The 17,162-nt window shown below is 45.3% G+C and overlaps 1 protein-coding gene across 13 annotated transcripts in view; it reads left to right on the top strand.

The window, feature by feature from the left end:
• Positions 1 to 17,162, top strand: part of foxp2 (forkhead box P2) — a 115,569-nt gene that overhangs the window by 71,580 nt on the left and 26,827 nt on the right. For all 13 annotated transcript variants that reach the window (XM_085768722.1, XM_085768716.1, XM_085768727.1 and 10 more), the window contains 5 exons: positions 1,924 to 2,013; positions 11,550 to 11,687; positions 13,319 to 13,408; positions 15,388 to 15,568; positions 16,805 to 17,096. In XM_085768722.1, coding sequence (XP_085624848.1) covers positions 1,924 to 2,013; positions 11,550 to 11,687; positions 13,319 to 13,408; positions 15,388 to 15,568; positions 16,805 to 17,096 — 791 coding nt within the window. The remainder of the gene's footprint in view (positions 1 to 1,923; positions 2,014 to 11,549; positions 11,688 to 13,318; positions 13,409 to 15,387; positions 15,569 to 16,804; positions 17,097 to 17,162) is intronic.

Here is a 17,162-nt window from a genome sequence, read left to right as displayed (position 1 = left end):
TGTGCGTGTGTGTGTCTGCCTACTGCAGGTGCTGCTGTACTGTACGTATGCAGCAAGCAACTTTTTGTATGTGCTTGTGTGTGTGTGTTCTGAAGAAAGGCCATGGCTCAGCTTACAGATGCCACACTACACACACACACACACACACACACACACACACACACACATATATATAAAGCAGTGGCGACTAGGCTCCTCTTACCAAGGAGACAGATCAATGCAGTTAGGACTCAGTGCCAGTGTAATGTTTGTTTACTTTAGTTCAGAGAAAGCCTGGCTCCTCCTGAGCAGCCAGACAGACAGACCCCCCCCCCCTCACCCCCCACAGCATCACCCACCACCACCACCTCTCCAAGAACCCCCCATGCTCTGTCTTTTCATAATTGATCAGGGGGGTGGCTGCGTCCCCTGAGGGGTTAAGATGTGGCAACTTTTTTTCCCCTCTCTCTCTCTCTCTCTCTCTCTCTCTCTCTCTCTCTCTCTCTCCCTCTCCCTCTCCCTCTCTCTCTCTCTCTCTCTTGTCTTCTCCTCCTGTTTGCTCAGGATCTCAATGTACTAGTTCAAACATTGTTCCCACCAGCTGGCAGAGCTGCGCCATATGCACGCCCTGTCAAGGCAGCTGTTGTCATGGATACTGGCAAGCACCAGAAAATAAAATGAGCACCCCTGATTCCTAAGGAAGTGTCACTCTCCATCTAGTTTTTCTCCCCCCCCATATTTCTTGCTTCTCCTCCTACTCGTCCTCTTCTTTTTTCATCAAAAAAAAGAAACACCTGTGAAGTTGTTGTGTTGTCTTGTGTTCAGTGTGTGTGTGTGTGTGTGTGTGTGTGTGTGTGTGTGTGTGTGTGTGTGTGTGCGCGCATCCATGTTCCCCCCCTCCCCTCCTCTCCCACTTGATGCTCGTGGGCCTGAAGAATACAAGGTATACGACTGTGTGGAGCAGCAGCAGTAGTGCACAATGTTCTTTTCTGCCAGACTCTTTCATCCGTCTGCTCTTGAAGAATTGAAGTGAAGCTGCTAGCCCAGCTGCCACCGTACCTGTGAAGCAGGATCCTCGCTCGTCACACACATTCAGCACACACAGCCGGGGCGGGAGGAGATCTGTAATCCCATCAAACCCTGGAGAAATAAATTACGCCACATCTCCAGCCTCTCTGATTCCTATCCTCCCCGTGTCTGGCAAACACATCAAAGGGTGTTGATGACAAATTTTACAATTTACAAATATGATTTTTTCTGATTCTTTATGCCATGTGTAAACAGCTGTGAACTAATTTCATCAGGCAGGGAAAGGTCTCTCCTTCTCTATCAACCTACCTACCTACCCGTCTTTCTATCTATCACCCATCCTCTGCTCATAAGCACCCTTAATGCATAGTGTAAAACCTGGGCTGCTGGTTAATTCACTCTAAATGTAATCTGATGTTGATTTTGTCAACTTTAATTACAGCTCCCAGAGACACTTCACATGGTGCTGCCTCTACTTCAAATTGATATTATGAATATGCAAATGTGGCAGTAATTTGCAGAGAGAAGTGGGTATTTCAGTTGAGCACACACTAGACAGGTCAATTCTACTGACGCTCTGCCTTTTTTCTCAGCTCACCACCCCCTCCACCCTCTTCTTCTGGGGTGCTCTAGACAAACTGTATTTATCCTTGATCACAGCTCTGTGAATTGTTACTAAAACGTACCTCCAGCAGCGTGGTGTTAACCACATCAGGATGTGTTGCGGAAAATATCCGGTGCTATTTGACAGGGTTCTCAGTCAGATATGACTGTTTTGTCCCTGAAAATTTGAATTATCTCTGCTGTCAGTTTCAGCGCTTCTTTTTCTCCCTTCCCTCTCCCCCTTCATTCTTTCTTTCTTTCGTTCTCTCTTTTTTTCACACTGTCTTTTGTCTTGTGTTCTTTTCTTCCCAGGCCCTACAAGCAGCGAGGCAATTACTCTTGCAGCAGCCAGGCAGTGGCCTGAAATCTCCAAAGAGCCAGGACAAGCAGCGTCCACTGCAGGTAAAGCAGCTCCCCGTCTAATCTCTTAAGTCCATCCATAATACATGCTGCTCCGAAAAGAAGATTTCCTCTGTTCCACAAGTGTGTTTGATTTGCCAACGCAATCCGTGGACCTGTCATTGGAATCCTAAAGCCGGACGAGCTAGTCCCCAGAAAGCTGAGAAGAAAAACACAACAGAGACAGATCGCAGAGAGCAAAGTTTTATCCACAGGCCATTTGTCCATTTTCAAGAAAACATCTTATGCTATAAAACTCCTGACATCCATCAAAGTGGACAATAATTAATAATCCAAGTATATCTCGAGGTTATATGGTCTGAGAACCATCTCTGATCATTTGCTTTTCTAACTAGCCCCATAGTGTTGTTGACACGGAATATCCAGAGGTTAGTTATTATTTGCAAAGACATGTCAGCCTGACTAGTGGGTTACCCAGACAGCTAATTTTAACTGCCTGTCAATTCCACCCTTCGACACTAATTTACCTTATTGATTCGTAGAGCTGTCTATTTCAGTTGTCAGTGATTTGGAAAAGGTCACACTTGTACCCACACGCACACACACACAAACAGCCACACGCCGACTACACACTCACACATATATACACATTAACACATTGCCTCAGATCCTCTCTTCTTTCTGGTGTTAAGACTTTTTTCACACTAGCGAGTCTCTTCATTGTGCTTGTTTAAGCCAACAAGACAGTTGGTTGGTTTCCTGCCTCACATTATGTAAGGCCCCTTGACATCTGCTCTATGTTTTTATTAGTGGTATTTTCTTTATTTAATTTATTTTTAGCCATTTGAAATTGAAGTGTGTGAGTTTGTGCCCTCCACTCGGCTAATAAGTAATATCAAGGAGCAATGGTTTACCTCATTAGAAGCTCTGTGCATTTCATTAATGACAGGGAAATTGGCGTTAACCTCACCCGTTGATATTTTCACAGTCTAACAATGGCGACACCTTCAATTGGAGTCACACCCCTGTGTACCTAATTACGCACTGGCAAAGAGATAAGGTTGGCCAAGACTCAGTTATGCTTTTGCATTTGAATAATTTCACCTCATCAAGAGCATTAATATTATCAGTGTATTCACACACAATGGCGCCAGGATTATAAACATATTTTAAAGGTTGTTTATTTGAGTATATATATATATATATATATTTTTTTTTATTATTTAGCTGTGGGGAAAAAAAGGAGTTGTTTGTTAAACAAACACTCTCTGCAGCTTAGTGCGCTTCCTGTGTTTGAGGTTCTGTATGCCAGAGCGAATACATTCAAACAAATGGGATGCTGATCTACAAATGCCTCCATAGTCGCCAAGTACAATACATACATGGCAGGAAGAACAATATTGAACGAGAGCAGTGTGGGTGCATGATAACCGTCAGCCCATGTCCAAGCCCCTGCCTCTAATAACACCAGCAGATGGTAAATATTGAATATTTATATTTGCTTACTCCATCCTTTCCTCGTGCTGGGCGATATGAATCAGTATGAATCGGTGGGCCTTCCGATGGGCCTGTCCTCAGCTACCGGCTAATCCATCTGTTGATCCAGCCTTTATTAACATCCTCACCTCTTTGTTCCAAAAAGTCTCCATGCAGAGCGTCACAGGAGGCACTGCTGACTCTCCCATCACAGCCAGAGCTTGGTGCATTCTGGCTCAAGATGATTTTTACAGTGGGGAATGTGCAGCTGCATGCCCTTGAATCCACTCATTTCAAATGACATTTTAGCTGTAATACTCCATTGTGCAAATATCAGTGTAAAGCAGGAGAAACTCTTACTTGATTAAAAAACCTTGTTTTTCTATTCTTATTGTTCTATTTCTTCCTTGATGTCAGCACCATATTTTTTTTCTTTTATTCTTGTCTTGAGGGAGTTTACCCAATAAAGCTGCATTATTTACCTGGATTATGAGGCCACAATGGGTGCTATAGTGCAATATTTTATTAGCTTTGTGGCTTGATAAGAGTCAATAGCAATCAAGCTACTTGTTTTCCACTGGAGGAATCACGCGGATTGATCCCCTTGTATGATTAGCACAGTAGAAAATGGGGAAAAGGATTAATATTACCATGACATCCTGCTTATGGCAGAGATACCGATAAATCCTCTGCCAGTCTTTTTCCCTCTTGTTCTCCCATCTTTCGTATTTAAGAGCAGGAAATGATCCATAGATCATGGCATGTAAATTATTTAGTACACAAGCATCTAAGTGCCTCAGCTTGCAGTTTTAATTACGCGTATTAGCGGCTAAAGGCTCTCGCCTGACTAATTCTATCCGCTCGCTCATCGCTGCTCCTCAGGAGTTGATGATGCGGAGGCAGGCAGCTCTGGCATCCACATGCACACACACACACATGTATAAAGAAAAAAAAAACAGTCCCACAAACACACATACAAACACACACGCAAGCTGCTTCTTCGCATTTGCGTAATGTGACAGGTCTATTATTACACAGTAAGCCCACGGGAGCACTCAATAAACACCTATTTCTCCCTGTAAATCCCCCTGCCTCCGCCATGCTGCTTACACGGCTCTCCCAAGGCACACAACACCCTCTCTTCTCTGCTCCATTCTCCTCTGCTCCTCTCTCCCCTCACTCTCCTCTTCTCTGTGGCAATATCCCCCCTCTGAAAGGCATTTATACACTGACATTTGGAATACAAATAAAGAAACGCGGACAAGGAGAGGCGGAGAGGATTACAGAGGCCTACGAATCTGACAGTTGTTTCGCTCGCACACGCAACACGCATAATGCATCTACACACAGCCTGCCGCTCATACACAAACACAGGCGCGGTGACACTCGTTTAAAGTTCTCCCGTCGCCGGAAGTGACTTTGTTGCAAGTGGCTTGTCAGAGCCTGTATTGATCATTATTGATAAGAAACAGGGCAGAGCTGGACTTCAGGCAGCTTAACACGTGGTGAAGTGGAAGAGCAGCTCAAGAGTCTTAGAGAATGAAGTGTAGCAGGTGACACAAACACACTCAACTATCCTGCTTCGCTTGTGACACAGACACCTCCTCCATACAGTATGTCAGGGGGGGCATGTATAAAGCAGCTAGAATGACCCCCTAACCCTCTCTGGTAAGGGCTTGACAGTGTGAAGGTACTCCCTGACCCTTCCTCCCTGCAGTTAATGTCCAATTCTTAACCATACAAAACCTGAGAGCTTAGTGTTGCTGCTTCTGCTCTGCCCCTTTCACACTATCAAGCTGTGAATACCTTTTTTTCTTTTCTTTTCTTTTTTTTTTTACAAGACTAATAACCTCCATCCCATCTGTGCAATGCTCCACTCTAAGTATGAATGAAAATATTTTAAGGTTTTATGGTTGCTTTATGGATGGGAAGAGCTTCAGCCCTGTTTTCTGTGCAGCTTCCTGTCCAGGCCGGTCACATTGGCTGTGGGCACTGGGCCATCTCAGGAAGTGTCACACTTTTAAAGGTCAGGTCCACACGTCTCACCACTGAGCCAATATTATCTAGATAGCAGCTCTCATCTGCTTATTGGCTTTCATCCGGAACATACACACACACACACACACACACACACACACACACACACACACCACACACAGATGCAGGGAAAAGGGCTGCAACGCTAGGCTTGAGCATAGCTTAGCTGACTCCAGCGTACGTGGCTAAAGGATGGTAGTTCACATTTACATTTATGAATATATCTTTCCACTGCATCCCCTCTGGTTGGATCTGAAAATAGAGAAAAATTATCACAGCGAAGGGAAAAAAGAGAGGGGGAAAATATTATGTTATTCATGAGGAAAACTTGTGTTGACTCTGAGAGAGAGAAAGAGGAAAAAAAAAAACGTCAGCACATTTTAAGTCAAACACCCTTGGTTACTGCTTTTGTAACCAGAAAACAAGATTTTTTTTTCACTCCCCATCTCCCTCCCCACCTCTCTTTTTTTCCTGCATTTACAACACCTACAGGACAAGATTGCTAAATTGCGAGGACAGAGCAGGTTCATCATTGTGATGCAAAAGAAGTTGAAATGCAACCCCAAGGCGAGGTAGCTGAGTTTGGGGGATCAAGAGAAAGTGAGAGGGAGGGAGGGATAAAGAAAAAAAAAAAGTAGCTCAGACCTTTGATGTAGCAGCAACAAATTTACCTTGTGACAGAAGATACATGGGTGCAATAAACGAGTTATACCAGCCCTTACACATGCAATCTGATGATTCTGGCCAGGGTGTTAATTGGATCCTAACCGGCAGATCTGATACGCCTGGGCCCCGGTGGTGAGGGAGAAAGCCTTTCCAAGTGATGAACTATAATTCACTGAGCTGCTTGAAGCACTTGTAATTTACTGTGTGTCACTGATGAAGAGGCTGATCCAGTGGAGGCCATATTACCTGCAACATCAGAGGGAAGTGTCCCCCCCCCTCCCCCACCACCACCCAAGCCACCCCACTCACTTGTGCTCTCTCACTTTCTTTCTATTTCAGCACTCTCCTCTCTCTCTGCACTTTCTTTTTTAACTCTCTCTCTTTCTCTCTCTCTCACACACACACACACCCCACCCCGCCCCTCCCTAACTGTCGCCCCCATTTATTCTTGAAATATGTACACCTGCAGGGAGGCATCGGTTGGGAGTGAATTGTGCCGGTTTAATGATAAAGGTGTGACAATTTGTGCCGATAATGACACAAACAATGTGCAAAAGCCACGTCTCACCGCTACACTGGTGTACACTACATTCCGGAGCCTTAATCAATGACTATCTGCATGTAGAGATAAATCAATATGGAAATTGTGCTAAGCCCATCTCAATCTCCTCAGGCTTTTTATTAGAGGCTTTTACATGATGGGTCTTTATGTTATGATAAATTGCACTTCCCATGCACTGCTGCCACACTGCTATGGAAATTGATTTAGGAAAACATTTAGTAATCTACTTAGCTTCAGCCCTGACAATCTAGAGTATTGATCTCTCTAAGCTGAAAACACGACATGCATTTGAGTGAGTGTGGCTCTCATGCGTGCGTGCGCGATTTTGACTCTGTAAACACATGTAGCACACACTTGAACTTCAGAGTGAGGCACTTGCCAGGGCCAGCTGCCCTGTAGCCTTGGTGGTCCTCGACTGGAGAGTCCCAGCTATCAATAATCGCATGGCCGCATTTGGCAGTAATTGGCTAGTAAATGAGCAGTGTCAGCTGAAAGGGAGCCGAGGGGTCAGAAGTCCACAAGCTACGAGGGGGGTCTGAGTTTGGGCCCTGCGCCCCCCTGGGATGCTCAGGAGATTGAGATGAAATAGGGATTGAGGGGGTGGCGGTGGGGAGGTCCCCCCCCACCAACCAACCAACCCCTGATTTCTGTCTCTTTCTTTCCATGTGTAAAATGAAGCTAGTGGCTTAATTAGCAGTGACTCTCTCTGCCAAGGATCCACAGTAATTACTGACTAGGACCCTTCCATTTTTCATTGCGTTTATCTGAGCTATGTCTTCAGCGCCGCTCTATCCCCCTCTCCAGTGCTACAGGAACAACGTCTAACATCGATAACCGTCCCGTGTTCGCTGCCCCTGCAATGTTTATGGCCAACGTGTAATCACCAGTTTCCCCCCCTGCTTATTACTGCTAAGTGAATTGTATGGAAAGGAATCGAATAAAAGGAATTCCTCTCTGCCGGACTTTAATTGTTTAAGTTTGAACTCTGATGCACCACTTATCTCCTGCTTTAGGTAATTTGAGTTCACTCATAAAAACTCATTGCTGTAAAGATAAAGCACCACACAGTGGAGTGGGTGTAATTGCTGCAAGTGCGCTTGTCCATTGGTCTGGAGAGTTAGAGGCAGACTGCTGTGTAAGCACCAGGCAGTACAGATGTGGTGTTTTTTTGCAGTTTGCCCAGTTAAATCAAACATAACAAGGGACCTGGGTGCCAGCTTTGCCTGGAAGAGATACTGAACTCTCAGCAGAAGAGCTTGACTTTCCACAAGGCGTTGGAGAGGCTGGTTACAGGCTGCGGGTGTGACAGGAGTGGTGTAATGATGTGCTTGTTCTGGTGAGGGGTCCCACCAGTGTTTTCACATCAGGAGCCAATTTAAAGGTCTTTTGTTTTGCTCTCCAACTCTGAGGGCGAACCACACTGCTTCAAAGTTCATGTCAATACAGCTCATCGTTCACTTTAAGACAAGAGACATAAACAAACAGGGGTTCACACGGTGAGCACTGTTTAAAACAAGCACGTTTCTCACAAATGCTTGTGAAGAAAGGTGAGATATTCAAATGACTTGTCCAAAACTCATTTGGGAGCTACTCTTTCCTGTCCAAATTTGCGCTATTAAAAACAAGAGAGGCACCTTTCCCGTTATTAAGGTCCCCAGCGGCCACATCAGCTGCAGTTCATTTCAAACGATTTAATAAATCCCATTAATATTTTTTTGTGCACCAGCACAGGAAATATATCCTTTTGGATTACAGAGAAACACAGGCATAGCCCAATTGGATATCATGGCTCCTCTCCTATGAAAGAGAGTCTATTCACGGTGTGTGGATGTTTATGCCACTGCCATCGTCTAGTAAATGCTCATTAATTTTATCCCTTCGTGGCAAAATCATTTCTAGGAGAGGCAATTCAGCCTCCTGTTCCTTTCAATTCACCGCACACGTCAATCAAGCCCTTCTGCAGTATCCTGCAGAATGGAGGTGTTATATTCCTGCAATTATCATGTCATATACTCGAAAATGTAAATGAACGTGTGTGTAAAATTAAATTTATGGGTTGTCAGTGAAGAATAAGAACCAGGAGAGCAATTACTTATCTGCTTTCATCTTGGACCCTCTGATACGTCAAGCAGAAAAGCATGCAGTTAAATGCTGGAATTAACATTATGCTGCACTTCACAATGGACGTGGGCCAGTGCCTTTTCTCCCCTCTCTTTCTTCCTGCTGCCTTTTCTTCCTGTTTCTTTGCCTCTTTTTGTTTGGAGCAGTCATGAAATGAAGATGATTATCAGCCATTACGTCTCTAAAAAGCTAATGAAAGTGGAAGAGGAAGTTCCCCATTTCATAGCCAAGTTGTTTGCTGTTTTGATTCTATTTATTTTTTTATTTTTTTCTTGTTTGGTTGTATTCATTGTTGTTGAAATCCCGCATTATTAATTCACAGACATCTGACTGTGATATTTCCCCACTTGCACAATGAAGAAACTGTTTGTAGAATTTATATTTAATTCCGCTTTATCTATAGATGCGCATACATTTGTGTTAAAGCCTACATGTCTTAAGCCTGCATCCCTTTTGTGAACCAAAACATCTTTGAGCCAGCATCCAATTAATAGTCTTAATGAGTGTATCTCTTGTGTTGTTTCTCAGCTGCACTCGTCCCATTGTCACGGCATCCAACACAAAACCAGGAGTGACTGTAGGGGTAATTACTTACCTAGCAAATGTACCTTCAAGGGTTAATAACATTGAAGGTGTAAGCACAGCATTTGCATAATTACACACAGACTGTTTAATTTGAAACTTTTGACGGCTTTTGTTCAGCACCTCGCTTATTGTGAATGCAGTCTCATTTTTCTTTTTTTTTGCGCTCTCGCATCGAGGAGTCCAGAGAAGAAAAGAGATGTACCACAACATCCTCCTCCTCCTCCACCTCTTCCACCTTAGATGGAGTCCCTTCTCTCTAAGACCCTAATGAACAATGGAGGCAGGATTTGTTTGAATATGAATATGAATGTGCAGCGGGGCCGGCTGGAAGTTGACCTTCAGCTGTGATTTTCAGTTCATCAGGATTAGTCAAGGCGGGCGATCAGGAGCCACTAATGCATAATGACTTCTAAAATGAAAAATGTGTAGTGACCATGCAAATGTCTCGGCTAATCAAAGAGGGGGGAAAACCTGGGGTGGGGGGTAGGCGTTGAGGAGAGGAGAGCTAAACAAGGACGTGTCAAGGCCTGACAGAGAGAGAGAGAGAGAGAGAGAGAGAGAAGGAGGGAGAGAGAAGAAGAGACATGCATGGAAAGTAATCAAGGCAGCTTGATTAGCTGGCGATGAGGACAGGGATGTCTTATTGGCCCCTTGACACACCATATAGGCTAGTTACTGTCATGGCAGCTCTATGCCAAACACTGCAGCAATTAGTGTCAGTGAAGGTGTTGCTACATGTTGACGTTTTAATTGTGTCATGGTAGCATGAAGCTTGTCTGTCAGGAATCTTTTGTTGACGATTTTAGCCCTAAAAAATGTTTCATTAGTACGCTGCTGTGTGGAAAACATCAAACTATTTTGTGTCTAAGCTGCTTACATGACATTTGAAAGGTCGTATAGGAGAGAGGAGAGGTGAGTGGACTCAGCTAGTCTGAAGTGTGTTGGTATATACGTCTTACTCAGTCGAAGAGAGAGTCATCTGGGGAGCCATTGCGTTGTTGCAGGGTGATTTTATTTTTTTATGACTCAGAAGTAAACACAATTCAAAAGTATTGTCTTTTCTCCCGGAAAGGTTGTTCAATTTTTAAGCATCCACGAGGAGCTGGAGCTGTGTAATACGTCTGTTAGCCCACTCTCCCCTGTTAAAATGTGTGCTCACAATCAAAGACCGAAGAGAAACACATCTCTTTCTATTGATCTGATGCTTCAGAAGTCACTTTCGCTGCCGTCTTAGAAGAATTTGGCGGAAATATAAGATATATGTCTTTGTTTTGTTTTGGTGAAGTTCTTCTACTGCACTTTGACAGCTTGTATTTTAATGATGATTGGTTAAATATGACATGTACTGTATATTTCTCAAAATGGCATGTCAGAGGAAAGAAAAAAAAGAACAAGAGTGAGAATGTAAAACTTGAGAAACCTAGTTTTAAAAAAACTTCTACATAAGGAAGTGATGATATCTTTTTTTCTTCATATTTCCATCATTGCAAACATAAAAATATTGCAGAGGATGAACCCCCAACCTCACAGCCACGACCCGCCACATCACGCTGATTGTGCCTGCCATGTGTCCACTTCATCAGTGTAGTTTTAATCAACTTTAGAGTTGTGCATTTCCACGCTGTTTTACAATGGCAGCACTGATAGGCATGCTAAAGTGGGGGAGTTCAAGGGTCCTGCTAATTAAGGTCTACGTCTATTTAAATCCCTTACTATTCCCAGTGGATGGAGGCAGGAAAATAAGATGAGCAACACAAAGGCACAGCACCCATCTGTCCTTCAGCATCTCCTCTAGGCTGCCAGGCGTCACGGCCATGGGAGGCCTGCTCTCCCTACCTCTCAGTCACCAATTACCACACTCCCAGTAGATCCATGCCAGTAGGCCTGACGCACGTCTGATGCTCTATTTTTCTAACTTTCTTTCCTCATCACTCCATCCATTTCACTCATCTTGCTCTTGCGTTTTACTCGCCTCTCTTGACCTTCTTCAATTTTCCTCCCCTCTTCACACCTCTGCCCCTCTCCTCTGTACCAAAATCTGATCATCATCCCGCTTTCCACCACTTTCTTTCTTTCTTTTCTCTTTTCTGTCTCTCATACCACCTCTTCCTCTCTCTTTCTGCCCGTCCAGGTTCCAGTTTCGGTGGCCATGATGAGTCCCCAGGTGATCACGCCGCAACAGATGCAGCAGATCCTCCAGCAGCAGGTGCTTTCCCCTCAGCAGCTCCAGGCCCTGCTCCAGCAGCAGCAGGCTGTTATGCTACAGCAGGTACACAAACACACACACACACACGGACACACATGCACATGCCAATGCTCACACCTTAATGCGCACACACCAAGACAAATATTCAGGTACAAACCCCTCTGGCGAATGCAGACGCACACATGCCTAGATGCAAGTTGACAAACGCAGGGTGAGCTAGATGCACAAACACAAACAGCACAATCCTATAGAGCAGTAACTGCACATCCAAGACTAGACCCTGAATCACACGTTTACATTATTACCTTCTTATTTAGACCTTAAAACGCTGTCATTTGGTATAAGCGTTGGTTTGTGTGTAAACAAACACTAATACACACACGTCCACCCTCAACATCCCTGAGTCACTGTGTATCTGAGCCACCAGTCAGTCATGCCAACTCACCACAGCCCAGTGTCCTTGACACGCTTACCAAGAGGAGTCTGAAATTGACGCACTTGTTCATGTCACCTCTAATTAACTGTCTCTGGTGTGTCGCTGGTTCAATTCCCTGACAAGCATCCATCAGGGACCGAGAGAGTAGGGCACACTTGGGTTGAACACCAGAAGCCGAATGATAGGTGATAGATGATGTAATATTTGGAATCAGCTTGAGAAAGCACACACTTGGCACAGTCTCGTGTCAGAGTTGAAATACATTTCTCATTCATAGATTTGATTAAGGGAAAGAGAATTGTTTAATTAAGAATGTCAGTCATCCTGATTAGCCCACTTCATTAAGACTGCTCAGACTCTAGATTTGATTTCAGTACAATGGCGTGCCTTTGCTCTCAACTTCAGGGCACTTGAAAACAGAATCATACTCAGTGTAACAAAGTTTATCATAGTGAATGAGATGTTTGGAACAATCAACATGAACTAGGGAATCACTGGATTAAAACCAGTTAGCACAGAGCACAGTTCTGTGGTCGGTGGATGATGATAAACTGACTTCACAAGCGTCACAAAACATTCTTCAATTGCTCCTAGGGCTCCTATTCATTTTTAATATTAGGGTCTGTTAAAACCTGTGGATATTTCTATGGCAGTTAGCAGAGAACTGGACCGTACTTTCCAGTGGCCCGCTTCATAGACTTCTCCTTCAGGCCAAACAGCCATGTGAAGTTTACATGAAATAAAACTGAAACCATCTTTTAAATAGCTGTCACAGCCTGTGTGTTAAAGGAATCAGTTCAGTGTAGTGAACCTGTCCCTGCGAGGGTTTATTCTGTTTGTTTCAGCCACTCCAAAGGAAGTCAGAGCGCTCTGGCAGCCAAATGCGTAGTTAATATGATGAATTGTTGCCCCCTACAGAACTGGGGGACTATTAAATGTCCATATGGAAAAGACTGTGAAAGGCAGCAAAGATACAAATGCCAAAAGCAGTAGAAAATATTATTTATAATGTGCAACAGTTTCTGCATGAGCAACATGTGAAGTCCAGCTGGAGCTGTGAGTACGATTAAGTGAAGATATCTAGTTAATTGTCACGGATCCACTTTGAGGCCTTTTCCATATGAATCAATTAGAACGAGTTTTACATCTGCTAAATGAAGTCTGAGGTACATCATTTACAGCAATGAAAAGAAACTGCTATGGTACATGAAATATGTCTGATGTGTATGTATTTTCTCTCTGCTCTGTATGTGCACAGCAACACCTGCAGGAGTTTTATAAGAAACAACAGGAGCAGCTTCATCTGCAGCTTCTCCAGCAGCAACACCCTGGCAAACAGGCTAAAGAGGTAGGTGCTCCATACGTCTGGTTTCCACACGCAACCAAAGATGTAAATGACTCAAAAGTTGGAGTCGTACATTAGTAGAAACAGGGGAGTGTCTGTAAATGTAGGATACGTGCCTGTTTAAATTGAATTCTTAACTTTGTCCACCAACACTAAAACACAACGCCAGCTCCACTGCCGCAGCGTTTCCTGGGAACGGCACCATTAATGAAGTGTTCCAAGTGACGATCACAAACAACCACGCATACGCACATACTCGCGCACGCTCATTGATTTATTGAAAGGACACCGGAGACAAAGGGTCCCAGGTCCAGCTCGTTAATGAACTGTTTCCGTGGGCGCACAAAAAACACACGCAAGCCCACGCACCACTGCTAAAGTTACAGCGGGCGACGCTCATAAATCACAGTGACAGGCAGACGGTGGACAGACATGGCTCTGTCTCGTTCTCTGTGGCTATCAGAGGAGACGAGCGTGACAGCCAAGGCCATATTTGCGTAACCGCGTCGGTGCTGAGCCCTGAGAGTCAGTCGCGAGACTCATCCAGACAACACAGTACGTGTGGAAGCAGTTAAATTGATCAGAAAAAAAGGTATCATATAAACACGCACACTCTGTCCTTTTTCTTTTTCTTTTTTTTTTTCTCTTCTCTCTGTGTTGCACCTCTCAGTGTCTCCTCAAGCAGCCCATTATGCTGCCCCTACAGGAAGCTGCAACTGACCTCCCGGCGGCTTTGTTTCTGTTTGGATTTGTGAATAGAGTTTTTCAGGGCCCCCGCCATCAAATATGGAATAGAAATTGCTCCCTTATTTCTCTTGAGGCAGGGTGGAGGTGTAGCGAGGGCAAACTGCCTCCCTCCATCACTCCATTATGCAGCCTGTTTTCCAGTGAGCGCATCACAAGTTTTACCCACCCCCTGTGCCTCCACCTCCGTGCTTTTTTCAGGGTACACCCTGGTACAAACACACAGAAACATATGATCACGACATGCTTTATGCACATCCACATCCATGTGTATGGAGAGGAGAGGGGAGGAAAAACACCAAAAGTTACAGCCAAGATATTATTCATTGACTCCTCTTTAATGTGAATGACAAAAAAGACTGAGTGCAGACTGACGCCAATTATTACCTAAGTTCTCTGTGTGTGTTTTATCACTTAAAATAGACATTTGTGATATGGCACTGTCTCGCAGCTTCAAGCCAAAGCTTCACTACCTCTCTGACTTGTTTTGCTGCAGTGACTGAGCTCGATGTTTTTCTGTTTTGTTGTTGTTGTTGTTGTTTTGCACCCAGCTTACGCAATTGACTGTCTGGCCCAGCCATAAACAACTCTGTGAGGCAGCGAGGAGAGCGGAACAGGGGGTGAGAGGGGGGGGGGGGGCACTGTGCACATGTGTGCATGTGTGTGTGTTTATATTTGCGTCCGTGCATTCACACGCACGTGATGCTGTAAATCTCTCATTCTGCTGGCTCCCTCTGGCCACATAAGCTGTAACAGACCATCAGTGAAGGCGAGACAATTAACTATCAGGGGTGGAGGGGAAGGGGGGTGTGGGGGGGTGTGGGATGGGGGATTATACCAGAGGCTTAGTATCATACACAATCACAAGCCACATACACTGACAGGCTTGAAAGCTGGTGTATCAGCACAGCTTTGTGCTTGTTTGTGATTGTGTTCTCATGGACACACACAAAGAGATGAGAAGGCAACAGCGGTGTGGTACAGCCCAAAAAAACAGGAGGGAAGACTAAGTGAGGACAGACAGAGAGGGAGAGCGTGCAGAGACACAGAGGAAGAGAGGTATAGCTAAGGTCACGACAGAGGCGAGTGAGCGCAGGCTGCGAGCGCACACAGTACAAACACCATCTTCTCGCTTCTCTCTCCCTCTCTCGCAGTTGTTAATTCGCCTGTAATTTTCCCTCCCTCCTCTCCTCTCCGCTCCTCTCTTGCTCCTCTCTTCCTCCTCCTCCTCTCTATAGCAACAGCAGCAGCAGCAGCAGCTGGCCGCCCAGCAGCTCGTCTTCCAGCAGCAGCTCCTGCAGATGCAGCAGCTCCAGCAGCAGCAGCACCTGCTCAACATGCAGCGGCAGGGCCTGCTCTCGCTGCCCGGGCCCGCTCCCGGCCAAGCCGCCCTGCCCGGACAGACCCTGCCCCCGTCAGGTAAGAGGAGGAGGAGGAGGAGGAGGCGGAGGAGGAAGAGAGGGAGGACCATGGGATAGGAAGCAGCGGGATTAAGAGGGAGAGGGGAAGTGTTGGATGTGGTCGTGTTGATCCTGAGCACGTGACTCGCAGCAGTAGTGGTCACATGCTTCCTGTGTTTTGTTTGCGGGTGTGTTTGACTCTGTCTGGACATCTTTCATTGTCTCTTTCTGCTGTCAGCTTCACATCATGTGACTCCAGACCCTTTCTGTCACTCTCCTCTTCTGTCTTCCCTGTTTTTCAATTTCTCATTAGTATGCACCTATATCCTCTCTAAGTATGTCACAAAGTATGTTTGACTGTCTGCCTTTGCCTCATTTGTATGCTCTTCTGCCATCCACTTTTTCCCCTAACTCTCCACATGATCGTTTTGTTTAGTCTTCCATTCGTCCTCTCTGTCTCTCTCTATTCTTGTCTGATTATGGCTTTTCTTTGTCTACCTGTGTTTCTCTCACAGCTCTGCCTGTGTTTGTTTTTTGTTGTTTTTCCATCTCTGTTTCTATTCCCCAGCTACTCAACCCCCCCCCCTTTCTTCCCCCGGTTGTTGTTGTTGTTGTTGTTTACTGCCTTCACTGAGAGCCAGAGGAGAGGAGAAAGAGAGGAATAAAGGGACACAGACAGAGAGAGAGAGAGAAGGAAAGAGAGAGAAGCAGGCTCCATTTTCTCTTCCTGAGCCAAGTAAACACCTATGTTTGTTGTTTACCACCAAAATGGCGCGGACAGAAAACAACAACCAGGCAGATGTGAGAGGGAAATCAAAGGAGAGTGAATATTGCCTAATTAGAGGCCGAGCTGAAAATAAGCGATGGACAAAGCTTGTTTATCTCAGATGCAACACGCTCACATTTCTATTTCTATAATCAATGTTTTAAAGTTCCTTCTATAAAGCACACAAATGTCTGAGTGTGAGGACGACATGAGTGATCTGTTAATATCGATATCTAACCGGGCAGAGAAGAGGGAGAGCGGTACAGAGCGGTTTTATTGATCCGCAGAGTATGAGTTCAAATTCAGGTGGGCAGTGAAGTAGCACAGGATGATAGTCACTTAGTGAGGTCAAGGCCTCGAGTCATGCAGCCTTCATGCAGACAGCTTTCCTAGCTCACACCGGATACAGACACCTGTTACCACCTGATCCTACCTGTCCTCTCTGTCTCCTTTTTAAAAAAAAGTCTCTCTCCATCTTGATTCCTCCAGCCGGTCTGAGCCCTGCAGAGCTCCAGCAGTTGTGGAAGGACGTGACCGGAGCCGGCGCTCACAGCATGGAGGACAACGGCATCAAACACAGCAGCAGCGGTGGTGGCACCGGCACCGGCGGGAGCGGCGGCGGTTTAGACCTCTCCACCAACAACTCTTCTTCAACTACCTCCTCCTCCAATCCCGCCAAAGCGTCGCCGCCCATCTCTCACCATTCCATCGCCAACGGACAGTCCCCAGCCCTCAACCACAGAAGAGAGAGGGAAAGGGAACGGGAAAGGGAGCGAGAGAGGTAAAATAACTGAAATGTCACCCGCCCACCTTACTACCACAAAAAAAGCAGCGAAGATGAAAAGTT

The sequence above is a fragment of the Trachurus japonicus genome, chromosome 23 (assembly GCF_045865225.1).
Source record: "Trachurus japonicus isolate A0001 chromosome 23, Traja_1.0".
Classification (NCBI taxonomy): Eukaryota; Metazoa; Chordata; class Actinopteri; order Carangiformes; family Carangidae; genus Trachurus; species Trachurus japonicus.
The sequence above is the reverse complement of the archived record's forward strand: the minus strand, read 5'-3'. Positions and strand labels throughout refer to the sequence as shown.